The sequence below is a fragment of the Asterias amurensis genome, chromosome 5, assembly GCF_032118995.1.
Source record: "Asterias amurensis chromosome 5, ASM3211899v1".
Taxonomy (NCBI): Eukaryota; Metazoa; Echinodermata; class Asteroidea; order Forcipulatida; family Asteriidae; genus Asterias; species Asterias amurensis.
The window spans coordinates 15,490,849-15,508,714 of NC_092652.1; the positions used below are offsets into that span (position 1 = coordinate 15,490,849).

Sequence of the window (17,866 nt, forward strand, 5' to 3'; positions counted from 1 at the left end):
CACACACACTATGCACAATACGCATGCTGCATGCATACACAGCTAGCAAGTGACATAACGCAGCAGGACTAAAAATGTTGTAACTGAAGACAATATTATTCAGGAAACAGTTATAAACTCCCAAAAGCTGCCAACTAGATACACTTTTTATAGTCTCAAAGGGACGAATGCAGAGATGTTCTCGGTAAATGGATTGACCGTCCAAGTTCAGGTAAGTTGTGAACTGAAGGTGGAATTATTCAGTCGGTGTTTTGTCTGTTTTTTTTTTGTCACTGGTCGAAAATCGGCCCTTCGACTGACCACAGACTGCCTGACACTGCTGGCACCTGCTGACTGGGTTGGCACGTTGGGCTTAGTTTGCAATTGGGGCACAATGGATATAAACTGCTCACAAAAAGTAAGGAAACTTATTTCAATCCGGTATATTTGTTATTATTTAATACTTTTTTGTATATGGTATGTATCATTGCAAAGCTGAACTCTTCCTCTTTAAAATGATACCACAATTGCAATGATTACATGTTGCTGGACTTGACCACGTTAATGAGAATGAGACAGAGTCACAAATCAAATGTGCCAAAATTAGCAATATTTTTGTGTTACTGTATGAGTTGACGCTGTAATTCAAACAAGCAAGACAACTTACTGATCTTAATCCACTTGATTGAGACAATAAATTTGGTATAGAGCAAGACAAGTTACTGATCTTAATACACTTTATTGATACAAAAAGTTCAGTAACGAGTGGATGATCAGAAGGCGTTGATGACAGCATGGCACCTTCTTCTCATGCTGCACACAAGTCTTGTGATGCGCTGACGACGAGGAATTGGCGTTCCATTCTTCATTAAGGAACCTGGTTAGGTCAGCCACAGCTGAGATGTTGGTGGTTCTGGCGCGGACAGCAAGGCCAAGCTGGTCCCACAGATGTTCCATGGGATCCAGGTCTGGACTGTTAGCGGGCCAATCCATCCGGTGCACCTCAACATTTTTCAGGTAGTCAGTCACCAGTCGGGCTCGAGGGGGGCGAGCGTTGTCATCTTGAAAGATGGGGTTTGGTCCAAAGTCTGCAAGTATGGGACTGCATCCGGCTGTAGAATATCTTCTTGCAAATACCCATCAAACAAGGTGTTTTTCCATGAAATGAGGGTAAATTATGTCCGATGAGCTCACTGGTGAAAATCACTGTGTAGTGGTTCTGAAAAGCTTGATCGGTTTGATTAATGAGCACTACCTATTGACCATTCACAGACAACGGTAATTTTGGCACATTTGATTTGTGACTTTGCCTCATTGTAATTCATGTAGACAAGTCCAGCAACTTGTAATCATTGCAAATGTGGTATGATTTTAAAGAGGAACAGTTCAGCTTTGCATTGATATATACCATATACAAAGAGAGTATTAAATAATAACAAATATACTGGATTGAAAAAACCGTCACAGCACAGGTCAAAACAATCCAAACAATCTGTACCATCAATGACTGCTACAAATTGAGTTTTCTACCTTATAAAAAAAGACGATGGTTGCACGCTGTTACTGGGGTCTATGGGTTTTGTACACCCTAAAGGGGAAATGGCACCCTCTGCGAATTTCCCCCTCATCACCTTGATCGTTCTTTGCGTTGGTCGATTTCCAGCCTGGTGTACGGAACCGCGGGTTCAAGGGAATTGTTCCTTGTTCTTTTTCTAATTCAACAATGAATAGTTTGTCATAATAATGTTTGAAGATTACAGCAGAACTACGAGACGAGGAATAAAAATTATACAAAGGTATAACAAAACAATTGTTACATGCTGTGACTGGTTTCGTTACGGCCCGGGCCAAAGCCGAAGTCTTTAAGTCAGCAGGTGCCATAGTTGAAAAAGTGATCAGCACTGAAATCGACCTGATGGCCCGGCTGCTTGGTGTCCGGATCCTGTATATTTTGCCCGTGCTGCAAACTGTCACTGCCAGAGTCTCTAGAGACCTTGATTTTGTCCTCGATCAAGGCTCCATCCCGGATGGATTTTTGCAGTCCAAGGATATTCGCCTTGATGGTGCTCGACACTTTTTGTTTCTGACTGTGGAACAACTTCAACTACTGGACAAGGCCAAGACATGGAACCTTAATGGAACATTCAAACTAGTTAAACAGCCATTTGTGCAGCTATTTTCTGTTCAGTCTTTGTGAAGAGTGACTGCGGCGGACAGAAGCAGATGCCACTGGCATTTTATCATACTGCCACGTGGTACGAAAGTACTCAAGGCCCTGAAGAGAAAGTTGCCATCAGCTGCGGCAAATCTTCCAAAGGTTGTTCTCGATTTCGAAATTGGACTGTGGGGAGCAATAAGAACTGTGTTCCCCTACAATCTTGTGAAGGGCTGCCTCTTCCTTTGGACACAGAAGTTGTGAAGGAAGTGTCAGGCTCTTGGACTGGCCGTACCATATGCCACTGACGAAAGTGTTCAAGACTTCAATGGGCAGCTCCTGTCTCTGCCGTTTCTTCCACATAAGAGTAAAGACCAACATTTGAAGTCCTGAACAACCGTGCCAGGGGTCAAGAGATCATCACCGCCCTGTGTGATTATGTACGGTGCACGTTGTTGGAAGGTTTAACATAGAGCCCAAGTGACTGGTCGGTGTTTGTGCGGAATGTCCACACTAACAAAGATGTGGAAGGTTGGCATCGCTGGATCAACGGACTGGCAGGACGGCACACCCTTCAATTTTACAACGTTGTCAAAGTTTTGCATGCAGAATCCAATTTTGTGCAGGGGGATTAATTTTTTGAAAGAAAAGTTCTGCTGAAATTGATATCAATTGTGCTGGGGCCAAGGATACTGAGTGGATTGGACCAATTTATTGGGCTATGCCAACATCAGAAAAAGTTGCAACTATTTGTTTTGCTAAATTGAACACAGAAACTATTAGTTCATTACAGTGCTTACTGACACAATGATTATTTCAAAAACTCTCCACTTTTACAGCAACTGTTAGGACCTCTGCCCCATCTTGCATCCATCTTGAACTCGGTGAAGACCACATCGTGGGATCCTAGTGCTGCAGCATGTGCCCTCAGACACAGTCGACAACAACGGAGGAAGCAGGCAAGTCATCACAACAATGCAACCGAGATGGAACTACTGGAAAGTCTACACAATGTGAGTGAAAACAATTTGAGAGGCATAATGGTGTCAAACTATTTGTTTTTTATATCTTGTACATGTAAAAGGCTTCCCATCGACCTCAAAGTACTTCCATGATTAAACTCAAATTAATGGGCAGATTCTAAAATTGATGGTACATACATGTACGTTTGCGGTGACATCATGTAAATAAATCTTGTTTAGCTTTTATTTTTGTAATTCTTGAAATTATGTGGAAATTATGTTACAAATTTCAAGTTTCTATGACCATCTAGAGTATCTTGCCTGCCAGAAACGCCTTGGAATGTATAAGGTCCGTATTTTAGAGCTGACAACTCTCTGTGATTCTGCAAAAATTTCCCTGAAAATAAACCTATCTTTCCATGTTCTAATTAATGTGAAAATGAAACATCCCCACTCCTTGACTGCAAGATGCAAATTTCAAAGATGCAAATTCTCACTTGATTCTACAGAAAGTTCCCTTAAAATAAACCAATCTTTTTGTGTTCTAATGAACACATCTGATAATGGAAATTCCCCCTATTATATTGAGTGTAATTCTAAGTTCTACATCCCTGGTTGTTGTACAAAATCTCCTTGATTTGAAGATGTACCTTTTTTTGTAAACAAGTGTGTCTATACAGTAGAGTTATCGTTTTTCCTTAACCATACTATTAGGTTGGTTTAAATGTGAAAGATCTTGGTGCGGCACATCTCCCTGATTCATGGTCAGAGAGTATTCTACCAAAGATCCCTGCTAGGCAGAGTGATGATAGAACATGGAAAGCATCGCATATATCATCACAATCCTTCTTTGAAAATAAAAATGGTAAGAGTCTAATGAATTGTTATGACTAGCACCCCGGAACAAAGATACTGACAAAATAGAGAAACTGTCAACATAGGGTTAAATAGCTTAGTTGGTTCGAGTGCCGGTGTCCCAGTGAAATCTGTCCCCAAAAGATTCTGTTCTATAGAGATTCTGTCTCCCATGGGAAACATGGTTGATTCCTGTAGATTTTTTAGCAGCAGTGACATGCACATTTAGCATCTATTTAACCGTTTGCAGTACCCACTGCTAAAACATATATAGAATTCGAACTGCCTCTAGCCACACGGAAATATCGGTGGTCTAGTTGGTACAACAACCCTCTGGAATTGCAAAGGTTGTGGGTTCGGAACCCACCCGAAATGTCGGTGATTTTTTCACATTACTCGGGTAAGTACCATGTATACAGACATCCATATATGGGTAAAAACCAAATTGAATAGAGTAGTGTTGTTTCTGAAAAGAACCAGTGGTTAACGTCTCAAGGTTTCGATAAGTATGCTCTTAATGCTAGATTCTGTTGCTGGATGCTGCTGAGTACTTGGCTAAGTGGTGCCTAAAGGCGGGAACTGGTTGCAGTCCTGGCATCGTTAAGGAAGGAAGGATAGATTGTTTTTTAGTTTAAAACGTTTGACCGACATTTGTTGTTATAATCCCACCGCCTTTGAGCTCCCCGGGAGTCAATAAATATTGTCAACAGACATTGGTAAAGGGCCAAGCAAGAATTGACACCACACATATGGTCTTTACAAACTTTAGGCATAATTTTATTTAATTTTTATGTATATTTTAATGAACTGCTACAGTGTGTTTGTTTATACTTTGTCGCCTTTTTTTTCCAGGGTTTCCAGAAGACTTGTTACGCATTCAAAATGCGCCATCAATCGTCAGCCACAGTCATCCACATGTCAAGTACAGGTTAAGCATGCAGAGTGGATCACTGACAGGTAAAAAAAGTTGCTTCTTAGCAGTAATATTCGTCACTCAGTGACGCTCAAGACACTTCAACATTCAGTATTTTTTCTGCAAGGTATGTGGGACTTTGTTTGAATTAAGAGACCTACTCCTTTTACAACGCTCCTTCTACATAGCACCTTTTACAACAGTGCACTGTGTTGTTAAACATTTTTGTGTTACATAACACAAGGGACCATGGCTTTACCACATGTGTAATGACTGGGACTTGAACCCACACTCTGCTTATTAGAAACACCAGAACTTGAGTCCGATGCACTTAACAGCTCGGCCATGACACGCCATGTATGTACTTTTTGTGTATTTCTTTGCCAATGCACAGTTGTAGCATTCTTCTTTAATATCATCTTTTGAACCAAAGTGAACACGTTAGTTAGTTACAATTATAGTATAAATTGAATACGATAAACTTCACACATTTTGAAAACTATTGGCAGATATGGAGTACACTCACTGTAACATATTGTTTCAGAATCTGACACTTTAGGCTTGATGCATAATTTACTTCTTAGTTCTTACTCGCAAAAGTTTTTCATGCTTGCATGCCATGCCGTTAGTGCAGTGTTTAGGTACATGTAACATTCTGGCAATGAAACCAAGAATGGCTCATAAGTGAACTTAATCACTGTAACTCACAAGCCTCAGGAAATCTGTAGACAACTGTACTTGCAATGAGCCAGAAACACTAAGGCAAACCCATATTCTCCCTCGATAAGTGATCAGCGGCCGATTTCACGAAAGGCTAGGATTAATCCTATCTCGAGTAAGGACGAGTAACCAGTCCTAACTTAGGATGAGTTCAATTCATCTTACGTCTTTGGATATGGAACTTAACACGTCCCAAGTCCTAGGATTAATCCTAAGTTAAGAAGACTTTGGTGAAATCAACAACTGAGCTAAAGCCCTGTTCATACTTCCTGGGAATGCGATACGAATTTTGTTGTACAAATTCGCAACAAATAACTCGCATCAGTTGACTTGTGCTCAGCTCCTGCGAAACATTCCCTGCGAAAACAGCCCTGTGACGTTTAAATTGGTTTCACATTCGCAGGAAGTATAAACCCGGCTTTAATTTCCCATTTGAAGCACAAACAAGCATGGTAAAGATGATATGTAATAACAAGGCCTTGTAATTTCTTAATTGTCTGCTATTCAACAGGCATATTAGGACTGACCATAGTCATTAAAGTGTTGAAACTGTCCTTGTAGGTTTCCAGCAGAGCAGAGGGTTTAAGACAAAGAGATCAGGAACGGCTCGTAAGCTTGCAACAAGTGGACGAGGTGAAGATGAATCTGTTGGGGTGTTATCAGGCTTCATACAGGTAAGGTCTTCATGTTGATATTCACTGACAAATAGGATTTGCAACTTTGCATAGTGGGAGTATAATTAGGTGAGGTTTGTGCTGGCACCATGTGTTCTTGTTAAGTAGTGTTGGTTCTGAAAAGAAACGGTGGTTAATGATTCAACTACCATAGCCAATGGTAGAAACAGACCTGGAAACAATGTCATATTTAACAATCAAACAAGAGGGACATAAACATTGGGTTCCTATCTGAGGCAGATCTCCTTGGGCATGATTAAAGCTCTGATTTCATTTCACTTTCTGGTTGTGAAAGCCAATGATTCTCAGAAAAGGGAACTTAATCACTGTACTAGCCAAGAACCCAAAGTGGAAAAGACAAGGAAGGAAGTTTCAGTTTTAGATGTCGAAGGAAAACCCCAGGGCCCAATTTCATAGAGCTGCTTATGCACAAGAAGTAGCTAAGTCCAACAAAATTATGCTTACTAGAATAAGGTTACCAGCCAAAGTACCATGCCACATGTACAATGTGTGACTTGTATCCTGCTTATTTTGCTAAGCAGAAAGGTGTTTAGCATAATTCTCTGCTGAAGCAGCTTAATGAAATTGGGTCGTGATGATATACTCAGTATTATTCTGGTTGAAGTATCAAGAGATTCACTCCCTTAAAAGCACCGGATTCAAACTCTGGTGTTTCTGATCAGCAGAATGTGGGTTCAAATACCCAGCCTTGACACTTGTGTCCCTAAGCAAGATTCTTAACCATTGCTTTGTCCTTCGGATGGGACGTAAAGTCATTCGTCCCAAGTGTTGTGTATTGCATGTAAAAGAACCCAGTGCACTTATCGAAAAGAGAAAAGGGTTTGCCCAGGTCTTCCTGGCTGTGGCTGCTGTATGCGCCGTAGCACCTTTTAAACCCTTATAAGGTGCTAAATAATAGGGTCTCTGAATTCATCACTGCAATAACCTATCTTTCTGAAAGTTTGTATAACCTCAATGCCTTGAGTACCTTGTTTGGTAGATACGTGCGCTATGTAAGACTTTGATATTATTACTACATTATTCAGAGAGTGACATCAAAAGATCAATCTAAGCTGAGTGACAAGTTAGAGACTGCTCTTGCCTCTAATGAGTCTAATGTTGCTGATTCGGACTCCTTCAAGATGGGTTTTGTAGAAGGCTTCCTCAAGGGTAAAGATGAACCCAAGAAGTCAGATCGGCTCAAGAACTGGACCACAGTTCTTATCATTGGTGTGCTTGTCTATCTCTACTTCAAGATGGTATCTGTATTTGGTAAGTATTCTATGTCGGACATGTCGAGAAGTTTTACCGAAAATATTGTTTTAAACCTCTACCAAAAGAAATTTAAAAATAAATAAATTAATATTTATTTATTATTTTTTAAAATTTATTTTGTAAGAATATTTTATAATTTAGATCAAATTCATTAAAATAGAGATAAACCCATGTGGAACACGCCAGATGGCAGAATAGGGCTTTCAAAACCAAAGATAAATGTATGTAAACAGGCTTCCTCCTCGCAGGCTTCCCCCTCGCAGGCTTTCCTGCTCGCAAGCTTTCACGCTTTTAGTTCTCAAGCTTTCACCCTTTGCGCTAATAGATCTGGGTTTTTTATTCTGGTAGTGCAGGGCAATACGGCTACTCTAGCCATTGTTGTTTAATACAGATATCGTACCTTTAATTGTCTTTGCTTGTTTTAACTGGTATTTATGTTCATTGATATTTTTATGATAGCTCGTGTATCCATCATGGGACCAGCAAATGTAGACAGCATGAGTGTGAAGGATGTTAGCTTTGATGACGTCAGAGGGGTAAGAAACCATCTATGGCTATGTCTGTATTAGTGGCTACAGCTAGGCGTAGGACTTCCTAGACTTCACCGCATGATGATGTGGTGAACAAGCCATAGCCGGAGCTGTAGCATCCAATTCAGACACTGCCTTTTTCAAGTACTGTGATGCGACTCCTGGTAGTTATAGACCATTATCATGGTGCGGCCATCTTGAATTTCTCCCATTGATATCAATGTTACCAAACCGAGGCTGGAAGAACAAAATAGTCTGGTTCCTAATTGCAAAATGATTGTTAGTATTCATTATTGTTATGCAATACAAGGAACATGACAAAGATGGAGGCTGCACGAATAAAGTTCTATAGGTTACTTTTGTTGGTCTTATTTGAGGGCAAGCATTATTTAGATCCACATCTATTTTAACACCTTTGAAGCTGCTGATATTAATGAGAAATTACTAGGCATTTATTGTTGACTCAGACGTTGGTTCTCACTGTGTTTGTGTATAGACGATGTGACCTGTGAGATCACCTGTTTACAAAAGAGCCACAGAGCCTGGACTTCCTGCAGGCATGATTTGTACACAGCTCAATGGACGAAAATATAAAATCTTATATTGCACTGTCTAATTCTTACCACCTGTTGATATGATTAAAGGAGGCACATCTCAAAACTTGACCAGCTTTTACTTTCATAACTCTTGGTTTTATGTGGAAATTATGACACAAAATGACATCTTTCCCATAGGACCAGTGTAGTACAGTGCCTGCCAGAATACTTAACGAATGTACAAGGTCACACTTATTGTAAACAAGATTCACATGGTCTATAGCTTGTTCATGAACTGCCCTTTAGATACCACATGTGGTCACACAATCTTATTTGGAATGGATAAGAGAAATTTACCTTTGAAGACAAACTGAGAATAATTTTTTTTTAATGAAGACGAAATCCTCAGAACCTCTCTGAATCTGTCTCTTTTTAATTAGGTTCAATCATGATTAAGAATGACCAAAGGACTTGTAGTTTAGAAGCTTAATGGTACCATATTTTGTTCACATTGTAATTGAACGAAACACAATCCTGAATAGCTTAACTATTTGAAATTGAACAAGCACTAAATAAAGATATATCTTCATTTGTGTTTTGCCAAAAAATTCTTCAATACTCGACAGGATTGAAAGAGTTTTATCAGGCTGAAAGTTAACATTTGAAGACCACCATCAATAGACCACCGGACTTTTTCCAGCTGGAGTTTACTGCCCTATTGCTAAAACAACTAGCCCCATAGGTCTATGAGCCAGCGTTAATTTTAGACGCTGTGAATCTGGCAACTACTGTTTACGGTTTGTTTGCTTTCTTCATCATTCTTTATCTTCATCTCTGTGTAGGTTGACGAAGCAAAGAATGAACTTCAAGATATTGTGAATTACCTAATGGACCCTGATAAATACACAATACTTGGTGGCAGACTGCCAAAAGGTGAATATTTAAATCATTTACATGTCATACACTCCAGCTAAGTATAGATGTAAACAGGATGATTAATTAAGCAGATAACAAGCAGGTTAATTATGGTATAGTTGACGAGATTGTCCGTATTGACCAAAGCTGATAGAGCGCCAAAGGCGCAAGATGCGGAACTGAAGCTTTATCTATTGTTAAACGTGAAATACGCATGGGTGCCATTTCAGCAAGTGAATGTTTTGTTTTCCATTGATAGGAATGGTCATTGACTGCACTGATCCGCACTGATCTATTGTTGTATCAAAAGAGTTTCTTTGTTAAGTGGTCTCAAGCAATCTGATTTAAGCAAGTTACAAAAGATACAAAACAGAGCATCCCGTATCATCTTCTCCTACCCAAACCATGTCCCCACTTCACCACTGATCAAACAGCTGCACTGGCTCCCAGTAGAAAAACGAATAATGTTCAAATTGGCCTTAAACATGTTTAAGTGTATGTCTGGTACTTTTCCCACATACATTTCCAACTCATTAGAAACCAGGGCTACAAAGAGCAACTTACGTTCACAGGGCAACTTGTATATTCCTCGAACCACCAGAAAATCAGGAGACAGAGCATTTTCAGTTGCAGGCCCTAGGATGTGGAATTCCCTTCCAAACTCAACCAAAAGTTCTAGCTCTGTTACCTTGTTCAAAAGGTCTCTGAAAACATTCATTTTCAATCAGTAAATCTCGCATGCTTGGCCTGCGGTTTAAGTCAAAGAGAGACCGGCTTTGCGCGGGACTTTCTTGGCTAAATGCTGCTAGCTTTGCCTAGTCGTGGTTTTCTTCTTGGTTTTGTTTGCATTCCCTTTTTTGTTTTTTCCTGTCATTCTCTGAGCGCTTTTTAACCTTAGGAAAAGGCGCTATATAAATGGTATTATTATTATTATTATTATTATTGTCGAAATGGCATCCAGTGGGATTTCTTTGGTATTGACCCTTTACACCGAATTCACTGTTGTCTGCCCATGGTCTTCTATTTTGTGTGTTACAACTCATGTGAAGATATGGAGCAAGTCTAACTGCTTGAGTAAAGTCTAACTACTTGAATGTTGCCTGTAATGCACACATCAAAGTAGGGCTCGAATTGGGGGGGGGGGGAGTTCACAAAACCACTGGACTGGTCCCCTGTCCTTACTTGCCCCTTATCCTCTGGCTTTGTATGTGTACATATACATCAAATTTAACTGTAAATCTCCATAACCATGAAAGCCATGTGAAATGAAGCAAGGTCAAAAGTGATTATGTATGTGGGCTGTATGGAAGATCTCTGGCATAATTCACAATCCTTGAAGTGTGTCATCAGATGTTCAGGCTACTGGGCTTGTTGCTTAACCATGTAGTGGTATTTTCTAACCCCATTTAAGGGGGTCTCTGGTTGGGGCACTACACATATAACTTTGTTGCTGTTATCTGTTTTTTGTGTGCAGGTGTGATGCTTGTAGGTTCACCAGGTACAGGGAAGACGCTGTTAGCCAGAGCCGTGGCTGGGGAAGCTAGTGTACCATTCTTTTATGCCTCTGGATCGGACTTTGACAACATGTTTGTTGGTTCTGGTGCTAAGAGAGTTAGAGATATCTTTGGTAAGTCATATCAAGTCAACTGGTAAATGTGTAACTTCACCACACATTTGACAGATCAATGGAGTTTGATGTAAAAGCATTTTGTATCATTTTGAATAATAGCACCAGACTCAAGCTGTTGTGTTTCTGATCAGCAGAGTGTGGGTTGGAGTCCCAGTGTTAGACTTGTGTCCTTAAGCAAGACACTTAACCATTATTGCGGCATCCTTTGGATTGGATGTTAAGCCGTAGGTCCTGTGAGTTGTGTAATAAACATAAAAGAACCCAGTGCACTTATCGAAAAGAGAAGGGGAGTTCACCCGGGTGTTCCTGGTTTGATTGGCAGCATATTGCGCCACAGCACCTTGTAAACCATTACATGATGCTATAGAAAGGAATTGATCTCATACTTCAAGCTCCACAATACCTTACAGGAAAATACTGAATGCTAAAGCACCTTAAGCGTCACTAAGTGACGAATATGAGCACTATGTAGGAAGCCACCATTATAAGCAGTTTGAAACGCCTGTAGATAAAGTGCTATAACTAAAAACTAATTATTATAATTATACTTGCACTGACAATCTTTATTGATGGTAACCTTCATACTGTTTCAGCCGAGGCCAAAGCGAGTGCTCCATGTGTTGTCTTCATTGATGAGTTAGATTCCGTAGGAGGTAAGCGTGTGGATTCTCCGCTACATCCTTATGCCCGTCAGACTATCAACCAGCTACTGGCAGAGATGGATGGATTCAAAAAGAATGAGGGGATTGTGGTCCTTGCTGCCACCAACTTTCCGGAATCACTAGATCCGTAAGATATATCTGTTTATCATTGGAAGAATTCAAAGTGGTTAAAGGCATTGGACACTATTGGTAATTACTCAAAAAATAACTGTTAGCATAAAACTTACTTGTTAACAAGCAAAGGAGAGCTGTTGAAAGCATTTTGAGAAACGACTCCCTCTGAAGTAACGTAGTTTTTGAGAAAGAGGTGTTTTCGCACTCAAATTTCAAAATACTCAGGTCTTAAACCTTTTATTATGCATCTGAAAGCACACACATTTGTCCACAGGTTTGTTATTTTATGCATATGTTGGGATACAACGAGTCAGAATACTGGTCTTTGACAATAACCAAATGTGTGCAGTGCCTTTAAATCATCAATAATTTGTGTCGCTCAGAATTTGAGTTCCCACTTTAACAAATCATCAGAGAGCACTCATCAGAGAGCAGCTCAGAATGAGCTTACATGTAATAGCAAAGCTGAACCCTTCTTCACTATTTATGTTCTTTTTGTTCAACTGAAGATACTAGATAGGCTAAACTACAGGTTATTGCATAATGCGAAGTTGTACTGTTATGAATTATTTGTTGTGAATTTGTGACGTCAAAATTGTATGAACTGGGTTTTATTGTTATCATGAAGAGGGTCACAAACATCAATAAACTCATGCCATGCCAGGTGTCAAAAAACAGTGTCCTTTTGACATTGCGAACAAACAACTATGTGTAGCAAAACACACACACACACACGTATCCATGAAGTAACAAGGGTGTTCATGATACTTTCTTAAGTTGTTTAATGTAGTTTTTTTTACCATGTTAATAATTATGTGAAGGAAATATTATCCTTCCACAGACTGCAGTGACGGTGAGATTAATACTTAATATTACTATGTTTCATTTATTTTATACTGCAGGGCTTTGACAAGACCTGGTAGATTTGATATGAAAGTTGTGGTCCCTAAACCAGATCTCAAAGGTCGGACAGACATCCTCAAGCTGTACCTATCAAAGGTTACTCGAAGTGATGGTAAGATAAATCAGTTAATTATAATAGAAATATTACTTTAAAGGTAAGGTTTAACTACATCAGATGTGTGTATTGGCCCCTTGCACGCGCGTCACACGCAGCGGCTGTGCTACGCTCACTTCGCTGGATAACGCACAAATTCCATTGCCCACCAGTATGGCGCATCCAAGATATCCTGATGATGACGTCAGTTGAATTGGGCCAATGTCCCGCCCCGCCTCCTTACCAGTTGACCAATCACAGCCGCGAAACCCGATCACCATTAGTGCAAAGATCACCAAACGGTTCAAATGGTGATCAGATTTCGCGGTTTGGATTGGTCAACGATAAGTGGGCCAGGCTTAATGGATCGGTGTATTGTCTTCCAGTCAGTTGGATGGCTGACAGAAATATTCACCTGGACATTCCATTGGGTGCACAGTCATGCAACTACCATGCTACGTTTTATTTCACGCATACAAAGAGGGACAGAAGGTACTGGAAATCATGCTCGTAGTCTCCCTTTTTCCCATCGGTTATTGAGTGATCCTCACTACCATGACAGATTATCGCCTTGGCTTATGGCTAAGGTTTTGTGGTTTATGGTGAAGAATACTTGTATTGTCTCAATTAGGAACATCAAATCCTGGTACATGTATTTATTATGAGAACCTTTGTTGTCCTTCCTACATGTATGTCAAGGATATAGTTCATTGTGACAATTATAGTGATAGAGGAAAAGTCTTAACTCTACAAACCCCAAACTGTACTGACAAATAATACTGCGCAGTGGCATGGCCGTGTTGTGCAATATCGAGCCAAAGATTTCGGCTGTTAAATAATAACCAACATTAAAAATAAACCTCTGTAACCTCCGTTACCCTGGTCTGTTCATTGTCCCTAAAAACAGGGTCAATGCCACTTGAAAGGGCTTCATACACGATCTCACCTCTCCGATTAATTCAATCACCCAAAACAGCCCTTCCATCAACATTTTCCACCAATCCATCTCTGCCTTCAAAGTCCAAGTCAAGCAAGTGCTCCAGCCCTCCCCCTGCAGGCATTATAGCCTTATATACATTGTGCAAAAACATTTTACAGTAAGTTGTGTCCGAGTTTTATAATAAATAACCTTGTATTATTTCTTGCAGAAGTGGATTTGGATGTACTGGCAAGAGGAACTATTGGGTTCACAGGTAAGAACTGTTTCTTTGGAAGTTGTACTGCCCTCATCTTTGTTACAATGGATGTTCATTATTTATTCACATGATATGACCCCTTGATTGCAAACGCAGACCTTTAAAAGAACATTTGTTATGACTGTTAATTATCTTGATTGCAGGAGCCGATATTGAGAATCTAGTGAACCAGGCTGCCCTGCAAGCAGCTCGACTTGGCAAAGACGCTATAGATATGCAAGATCTGGAGTATTCTAAGGATAAAATACTCATGGGTAATAATCATAATAATCAGAACATAGAATTAATGTATTACAAACTGCTTACCAACCAACATGACCTATGGTATTAATGCAAAAAACTAAATTTATATAACTTATGTAAACTAATGCCTGGGGGGATAAAGAACAACGTCATTATAGTGTCCTCAAACAGATGTGAGCTAAGTAATATTAATCTATTGGGGATTTTTTCTTTGCAAGTTTTTCCACCATTAGTGGAATGAAAATATGCTCATCATTCATTTATTTTAACGCACCACGGGCCAGCCACGCTACCATGGGCAACACGTCATATCGATACCTCTCGTCACTAACCCCTGGTAGTGATGTACTGAGAAGCAACGCTGATTGGCTCAGGAAATTGGTTATGCATTAGATGTCAAGTGCGTGCGCGCATAGTTTTAAGATAAATGCGTGTTGGTCACGCCCGCATTTTTTATGACACAAACATGTTTTATAAAAAACAAAATCAAAAACATTCTTTAAGACGGAAGACTTGCGTGCGTAGAAAAGATTGAATAATGAATGGCTCATTTAAATGTGCTAGCATATAGCACATTTAAACATGTCAATTCCAGGGGTTATGATCGAGCAGGGCATGCTGGGAAAAAATGGTGCAGTGAGATCGATCACCCCTGGGAACGAGGTTGACCACCTGCCTCTTGGAGTAAAGATAATAATGACGCAACTTTAGACGCCCTTGTATTGGCTGCCATCTTTGATGTCAAACAATGAACACGAGACCAACAAGATGATTTCACAGCTAACATTCTTGGGCAAGATGACAACCATGTGTACTGTGTAGTTACAGATCCTTAAATATGTAAACTTAACTTTTTTGGGTTTTGGTATGGTTTTGTTTTGTGATGGCTTCAGAGGGCACATCTTCTTTATAAGTGACAACATTCTTACTTGTTTTTTTCTACCACAGGGCCAGAGAGGAAGAGTGCCCAGGTTGATGATAAGAGTAAAGAGATTACAGCATACCATGAAAGTGGTCATGCCCTCGTTGCATACTACACTAAAGGAGCTAAGAATATAAATAAAGCTACCATCATGCCAAGAGGACCAAGCCTGGGTCATGTAAGTAGGATTGGAAACGTTACACGGTGGGATAAACAACCTAAGAAACCTTGGAGAATATTGACTAAAACGTGCGATTTAGTTTTGTGTTTTACCGACACAACGATTTGTGTAAAGCACTGTTATTTCATAATCACTACCTTAACTAAAGCCCGGTTCATACTTCCTGCGAATGCTAATGTGAACGATTTTGATGTGAATTTGACATCACAACTATCCTTTCGCAGCGATATTTGCAAGAGTTGAGCAGAGCTGAACTGCTGCAAATATTCGTTGCGAATTTTGTGACATTAACATTTGCTTCGCATTCGCATTTGCAGGAAGTAAGAACCGGACTTTACTGTTACGTTTGGATATTTGTGATGCTTTAAACACAAAAAAACTTGTGCAAGCAGTTTAATTTCTTTTTGGAGATTAGTAAAGTTTTCTTATGTCTTATGTCCTTTGGAGACTGAGAACAAAACAGAAAAAGCAACACAAAAGGTAGGGAAATTCAACTGGCTGAAACCCTCCATAAGGAATTCCAATTATAAATTATTCTTCCTGTATGGACATTATTTATTGATTGACTGATTGTTGTTTAATTAATTAACTGATTTAGTTATTTTTTCATTTATTTATCTTTATTGTTAAATCATTATGTTTTGTAGCGTTGTAGTTTCTGTTATGGGTTTTTTCCCTTACATTGTTGCCTTGTTTGTATTTTCTGTACTTGTACTGTTGAGGTCGAATAATAATAGTAATAATAATTCGCTCCCGATTTTCGACGATATCTCAAAAACGTGACCATCTTTTGAAATGAAATTTTCACAGGATAGTTTTATCGTGTATATTTGTATTAGAATAGGATTGAAACAATCAAACATTCCAGAAGCCAAAGGTACACTTTACCTTTAACCTATATTGTTGTAAAAGAACCCAGTGTATATCGAAAAGAGAGCGGGTTCGCCCCGGTGTTCCTGGTTTTATTGGCGGCTTATTGCGCCACAGTGCCTTGTAAACCATTCCAAGGTGTCTTGAAAAGGGGTAAATTTCATAATTCAAAAACATTGTCCTACATACATTGCAGGAAAATAATTTCTGAAAAGCGCATTGAGTGTCACTAAGTCACAGATATGCGCGCTATATAATAAGCAACTGTTAATATTATTACTATATTTGAGTTCCATTTACTTATTATTTGGTTCAGGTGTCTCTCCTGCCTGATAAAGATCAATGGAATGAGACTAAGACCCAATTGATGGCCCAGATGGATATCTGTATGGGAGGAAGAGTAGCTGAAGAGATTATCTTTGGAATGGAGAACATCACCACGGGGGCATCCAGTGACTTTGAGCAGGCAACACGTATCGCCAGACTCATGGTCACCAAGTGTGGTATGAGTGAGAAGGTAAAGCATTAACTAGTTCTTATATCTAGGATTTGAGGCATTGCATGGTGAGGTATCAATGTATATTTGGTTTGCGGTAGCAGGACAATTGTTTTGAGAACTGAGAAGTCTCCTGAACCTCCGATTATCTACTCCGCGGCAGTAAAATAAAGCAAGACAGTTCTCTAAGAACAACTCTACCTGGCAAGTAGATACACACATGGTGTTACCGCAAACCAAATATACATATTTCTTATATCATTATCTAGTTTCCTATATCTTGCTCTAGTTCTTGTATTATAGTCTAGTTCTTATATTATAGTCTAGTTCTTATATTATAGTCTAGTTCTTATATTATAGTCTAGTTCTTATATTATAATCTAGTTCTTATATTATGATCTAGTTCTTACATCATTATATAGTACCTTTATCATGCTCTCGGGCCTGTATGCTTCGTTATTGAAAGGGCGAGGGCACCAAGGCATTTTCTCCTTGGTAGGGGCAAAAGGAAATTATAAATTTCTACTGGAGCACTTCAAGGGCACTAAATTAATGACCAAAGGGGCATGGAGGCATTTGCCTTTGCCGCCTCCATGAAGTATCACACTTGCGCTCTAGTTCTTACGTCATTCTCAAGTTCTTGCATTATGCTTTAGGACAAAGGCAATATGAAGTTTTGAAATTAGGGCAGAGTGAGTTGCCACTGCAGCCAATGTTGATAGCCAGAGTTGAAATGATTGAATTCAAAATTGGTATTTAATCAATGTGTGTATTTTTCATGTGATTTTAGCTTGGAGTGATGACATACAATGATGCAGATGAGATGAGTATGGGTGTTGGACAGAAGCCTAGTCCTGAGACACAGTCGTTGATCGAGGGAGAAATCAGAACACTTCTTAAGGTCAGTATACAAGCAGCCTAAACTTTGAGCAAGTTACTGGGTCACTATGAAAGAATGGGTTGAAAATCAACAGATGTTCGATTTTATTTGGATGTGTTAATTGCATTGGGGATAAAGAATATAATTGATTGTTTATAACC

At 39.5% G+C, this 17,866-nt stretch overlaps 1 protein-coding gene across 1 annotated transcript in view; it reads left to right on the forward strand.

The window, feature by feature from the left end:
* LOC139937088 (ATP-dependent zinc metalloprotease YME1L1-like) overlaps positions 1-17,866 on the forward strand; it is a 22,629-nt gene continuing 4,763 nt past the window's right edge. The window contains exons 1-16 of the mRNA XM_071932082.1: positions 1-211; positions 2,974-3,147; positions 3,811-3,961; positions 4,804-4,908; positions 6,146-6,258; positions 7,305-7,530; positions 7,993-8,069; positions 9,442-9,532; positions 10,989-11,141; positions 11,738-11,933; positions 12,823-12,935; positions 14,066-14,110; positions 14,257-14,367; positions 15,305-15,456; positions 16,646-16,846; positions 17,616-17,726. Coding sequence (XP_071788183.1) covers positions 176-211; positions 2,974-3,147; positions 3,811-3,961; positions 4,804-4,908; positions 6,146-6,258; positions 7,305-7,530; positions 7,993-8,069; positions 9,442-9,532; positions 10,989-11,141; positions 11,738-11,933; positions 12,823-12,935; positions 14,066-14,110; positions 14,257-14,367; positions 15,305-15,456; positions 16,646-16,846; positions 17,616-17,726 — 2,055 coding nt within the window. The 5' untranslated portion in view covers positions 1-175. The remainder of the gene's footprint in view (positions 212-2,973; positions 3,148-3,810; positions 3,962-4,803; positions 4,909-6,145; positions 6,259-7,304; positions 7,531-7,992; positions 8,070-9,441; positions 9,533-10,988; positions 11,142-11,737; positions 11,934-12,822; positions 12,936-14,065; positions 14,111-14,256; positions 14,368-15,304; positions 15,457-16,645; positions 16,847-17,615; positions 17,727-17,866) is intronic.